The 5,249-nt window shown below is 46.5% G+C and overlaps 1 protein-coding gene across 1 annotated transcript in view; it reads right to left on the bottom strand.

Moving 5' to 3' along the window:
- Positions 1–3,687: 3,687 nt before the first annotated feature.
- The window catches only part of LOC122387827, a 28,764-nt gene continuing 27,202 nt past the window's right edge, over positions 3,688–5,249 (bottom strand). Inside the window, exons 3-4 of the mRNA XM_043378369.1 lie at positions 4,716–4,796; positions 3,688–4,381 (exon numbers count right to left, since the gene is read on the bottom strand). Of these exons, the coding sequence (XP_043234304.1) occupies positions 4,194–4,381; positions 4,716–4,796 (269 nt within the window). The 3' untranslated portion in view covers positions 3,688–4,193. The remainder of the gene's footprint in view (positions 4,382–4,715; positions 4,797–5,249) is intronic.

Genomic DNA, 5,249 nt, shown 5'->3' with positions numbered 1-5,249 from the left:
GGCCACATCACCGCCGCCGCCGCCGCTCCTGCCTCCTCCTGCTCAGCAGCCGCTGTATTCAACGACTGGAATCAGCAGCATAAAGGTGCCATCCAGCAGACATTGGTTGCCGAGGGGACAGAGCCGGCCATGCACTCATGCAACAAAATTAAAGAAATTCTAACGAGACTTAGGTACTTATGCGACAGGTGTGAAGAAGGAGAACACTTTGATAAGACGGCGTTTTACAAGGCAATACGTGTATTACAACTTTTATCTTTCTTTGCTCAATTTTCTTTAACTTTTTCAGAACATTTCAGCCGTACACCCGATAATTATTTTTAGGGAGAGAGGTAAGGTCGGTCCGTTTTGATCTATTGAGACCATATCAAGACCGTAAGATGAAAAGACATGTCAGGAAGGGAGATGTATAAGATGGAGTCGCTAATTGATGCACCCCAGCGGTTTGACAGTTGGGACGGGATGAGCCCATGGCCCGTGGGGTGTGACTGGTCACCCCACCAATTAAACGGTCACCAGATGGTGACGCCATTCCGCCATTTGTCTGGTGGGATGGGCGTCAACACGAAACAGGAAGTGTCATATCATGGATCGTGAATGAGCGTTAAGTATGGATGCTCCTGAGAACGAGAGAACGGATGTGAATAAACATACCCATTCTAAATTATCTGCATCAGCACTAGTTATTAGTTAAACGGTAACATGGGTAGGTAGTCGTTAAGAGACACCGTGAGACACCGTCTATCCAGTCTTGTCATAAAGGCTAGTTAAAAATCGTGCTTCAATAAATAGCAAAGTTTATCTTATTACGGTGACAGTGGCGCGGGAACCGGGGGGGCCTGCGGGGGCTGAGCCCCCCCCAACATTTCGGCTGGGGGCTTGTAATGTATTCGAGCCCCCCCCCCCCAGCTGGAGGAATCGAAATCGGAAATCTACCAACATAAATTCATAGATTCATACATAGGCGCGGGAGCCGGGGGAGGGGGCAGTGGGGGAAGCTTGTCTCACAACTCTGGATCCGTGGGGGCGGTGCCCCACAACTTTTCATGGGGCCAGGAACCGTTGGGGCAGCTTGTCCTCCCCAAATTAGGGGTTATGGGTCACAAAGGAAAAAAGCATGTGTGAAAAATCCACCTCTTTCACTGGCTCGGCAACTCATTTGGCAGATTAAAACCTTGATTCCAGGTTGCCACTCAGCTGATATGGAATACCTCACTTTTTTGCAAATATTTTCGTTTTTTCCTTGAAAAGGCAAAGGTCTGAAAAAAATAAGTGGCCTAAAACCGGTGAGAAAACTAGATTTGGGGGTACCCTAGGTTGATCTTTATTATGGTTCAACCCCCCCGTCTGGAAGAAGTTCCCGCGCCACTGTAACATTGATGTAAGATAATCCCATAATTACAATGTAACAAATGCTTACCTTAGGTATACACGGTTGAAAACGGTGGTCATTGAAGTCCCAACACGAGCCGCGCCGCGGCGTAAAACGCCTGAAAGCTGGACTGTGCCGCATGACTCTGGTGTGTTGCGGTACAGCCTACCCTCTATTTGACGGCAAACGGACAGGCGGGCAGAGATTCCGTCGACTTTCGAACAGATTTTGGATTTTTTACAGCCAACTATTTGATGTAAAGCCCACCGCTTAAAATGTGCGTTTTTACCAATCACAGCGGATGGCTTTGACTGGCAATTTTTTAATGCGGAGTGATCGAAAGGAAGACGCCAGCAGTAAAGTTGCACAGTAGCGGCGGAACACCTCCAATTTTTGAAAGTGCGGCATTTGTTGCGCGCAAAGCAGCATATACCACCGCGTGCTACAAAACGTTTTAGTCAAACATTTAACGGACGTTCGAAAGCCTGATGACGTCATCAGATTCCCGTAATGGTTAAGAGATAGGGACCACGCTGGTCCCACCCTGCAAGTAAAGGGAAGAAATTTCTTGAACACCATAAAGCTGCGGGGGTTGCGACCAGGATAAATGGTGGTTTCTGAGCCTGGCCGCAAACTTGGCTATCTCAACTCAAAACTAATGTTAAGGTGGGAGGGTCCCTTTAAGGGGGGGGGGGGGGCACTGCTGACATTTGGTCCCATTTTTTCCATGCAACGCCCATAGGGCTAATGTTAAAATGCCAAAATCAAAGGGGGGCACGTTGCCCCGGTGCCCTCCCCGTTCCGCCGCCTATGAAGTTGCAGCTGCAAAGGTGACGATACCTACATGTAAGCTACATTCAAAGTTCCATTGTAGTCTGGCTAATCGTTCCTAAGCTTCAAAAGCAGAACATACTCATGACTGAAGCCACACATTACTTATGCTGTGGACTTTACCTTAACCCGCGCCCCGCTAGGGGGAGAGAATCTGCCCCCCTCCCGTTTTTCGCCAATAACTTCTAAACGCGTTACGCCAGCGACGTCAAACTTTCAGTACCTTACCATACATCAATGTTTCCTGAAAATATGAGCGAAATCCGTCGGATTTTTTTTTTTTTAGAAAATGACGTTTAAGTGATGTCATGTCCGCCATTTTCGCCTCAATAACGGCAAAATTTCAAACGCCGCTAACATCTTCATTTTTTAAAGAAATCAAGACGTAACAAAAAGGTTATACGTGATTTTACTTAGTCTATCAAATGGCTATCTCGGTTTTTGGAAAATTTTGGATTTTGGCCCATTTTTTAGCTGACTTTTTGGGGAAATAATTAAAAAATCGAAACTTTTGAGTGTATCGAAAAACCGGAATATATGTCAGAGAAGTGGTCTACGTGCGCCTACATACCAATTATTAGAAGAATCGGTTCAAAAATGTGGGAGTTATTCAAAATTTTATGACGTCACGACCTATAATTAAAAAAAAAAAAGTTTTTTTTTTTTGACGTTCTAGACATCGTACGGAAACAAAAATAGCACCATTCGATTCGCCGTGAAAAGCTGCATCAGATAGATACGTTTTTAGGTCTTAACAACCAACTTCAAAATTTGACCTCACTTGACCTGATCTTGACCTGACCTCGACCTGAAATTCATCCATATGTGGTCCATATCACTTATTGAGTGTGCCTATTGAATTCTAGGAATAAAATGACCAATAAAACATGCGTCGCACATGTCCTTTTCTATATTTCGCTTTTGGTGACCTGACCTGACCTTGACCTTGACCTTTGCATGATATTGAATGCAACGAATATTGTCTTGATAGCCTAAGAACGCGTTTTGGGCAATCAGTCTCAGTCCGTTCTTCGGAAACTACGGTGCAAGGCCGATACTGTAGAAACTTGCATTTTGTACCCTTGACCTGACCTTGACCTGACCTCTGACCTACTTAAGCAAAAAAATTGGGCTCTTAAGATCCGCCTTGTTGAGAGCTTTCGATTACCGTTTTCCCCGTCTTTCTACGACCATCGTGCCCCCCCCCCCCCTCCAGCACGGCGCGTATGGCTGAATAAGCACAGCGGGCGCGGGTTAAGTTAGAGTTAATATTACGTGTTACCAAAAGTGGCATGTCCACAGGCGAAACAAGCTTATTTTCTCAGACATTCGTTTGTATGAATTCACTAAGAAAAATAAGTTTAGCTTTATGCATCGGTTAGGTTGAAACCAGTCTGCACCGCAGGACATTCTTTGGATAAAAGGCATGACGACTTTTCGGATCATGCAAGGAATACGCATTATTATTAGTCAAAGTCCACATGTAGGTATAGGAAAAACAAAATGTATTCACGCGTGATACATTCATTCTGGAATAAATACTCATCAGACCGACCTCTGGGGTATCATGCCATTCATTTAAACCTGACACATAACATATCATCTTTCCCCATGGGGCAGCACCATATAACGGTGCACCCGATGAGATGACACGATAAGGCACTTGGCGAGTCATTAGGTAACAACAGTGAAATAAGACACCGCATGCATTGCTTATATCCAAATAGCTAAGACGAGCCACAACGGCATCATTCTTCCTGAATAAATACTCAACGGGTGGGAAATGACGTCACTCGGGCATATTTCCATCGGGTCCGTTCCACACCATCGTTCCCGACTCTGAGTCTCAGAAACTCCCAAATGACGTCACGTCTGGCGCCCCGGCCCCGGCAGCAAGCCCGCGCCCGGCGCCCCGTCGCTCCCTAATGACGCCTGTGACGTCACATTGACGTCAGAGGCTCGGCTCTGACGTCAGCGCCGGCCGAGGGGGTCAGTAGCGTCGTCTGCCTGCCGCGTTGTGGCGCGTGCTCTTGAGCTGGACGGTGGCGCTAGGGGCGGGTCGGTTGCCGCCGCCGCCACCGGCCGCCAGTGGACAGTAGGTGCGGGTGTGGGCGTGGTCTCCGGTCAGGTGACACAACTCACAGACGTGGCTGCGCAGGATCGGACACAACACGCGACCTGCCAGGACCGACAGCGAAACTGTGACCGGCTGTCCCGGCAGTCGTCTCGAATGTAAATATTCCAAGGAGCCGGCGAAACAAACCCAAGGAGAACCTGCGGTCTTCCAAAGCAACGGGTACTAGATGCTAGAAACCGCCAGACCAAATTAAAGAAACCGTTTAGGCCTGTCGTAATAGCATGATCGCTTCTAGAGTTCCCGGTCGCACTATGACAAATCAGTAAAAAAAAACATGTGAAAATATTATTCCAGTCTACGCATTGCGTGCGATATCGATCATATTGCATATTGCATCATATTGCATGGCAAGGGAATAAACAAAAATGATCATACCTGAAGAATCGCGAAGATCATGGGATGTGACGATTTCTTTGCTTTCCCCATTCTTTCGACAGAAGGCACATGCTGACTTTCCTGATGGCACGGAAGGTTAAGCTCGACTAAGTATATGATAGTTGGGTTGTAATTAGTCGAGAGGAGCAGAATTACGGTAGTCACTTAACATTAATTATGTACAACTCCTAGCAAAAGAGACTTATTTTTACACTTTGCGGCACATTACAGCTATCCGTTGCTATCTTTATTCATATGGAGCGTCGTTTAATGAATTAGGGTAGGTAACCACTAAACTAACCATCACCAAAATTTGTAAGGACATTTTACATACTGGTAGGAGCATGTTTGGGTATGTTGTGTAATGTGTTTCATTTAGTGAGGACTTACTTCTGAAACAATTCAGTAAATAGCAAAGTATCATTCGGCGGACAACATTCACAATCGCGGCAAGCACTGATGCTCAGAGTGGTTCAGCATTGCAGCGCCTCGAGCGCTGGCTCTATCAACTGCGGAATGCACCACTCCGATTCC

This window comes from Amphibalanus amphitrite, unplaced genomic scaffold (genome assembly GCF_019059575.1).
Source record: "Amphibalanus amphitrite isolate SeventyFive unplaced genomic scaffold, NRLGWU_Aamphi_draft 000299F_arrow, whole genome shotgun sequence".
Classification (NCBI taxonomy): Eukaryota; Metazoa; Arthropoda; class Thecostraca; order Balanomorpha; family Balanidae; genus Amphibalanus; species Amphibalanus amphitrite.
This window is presented reverse-complemented; position numbering and strand designations above follow the sequence as displayed.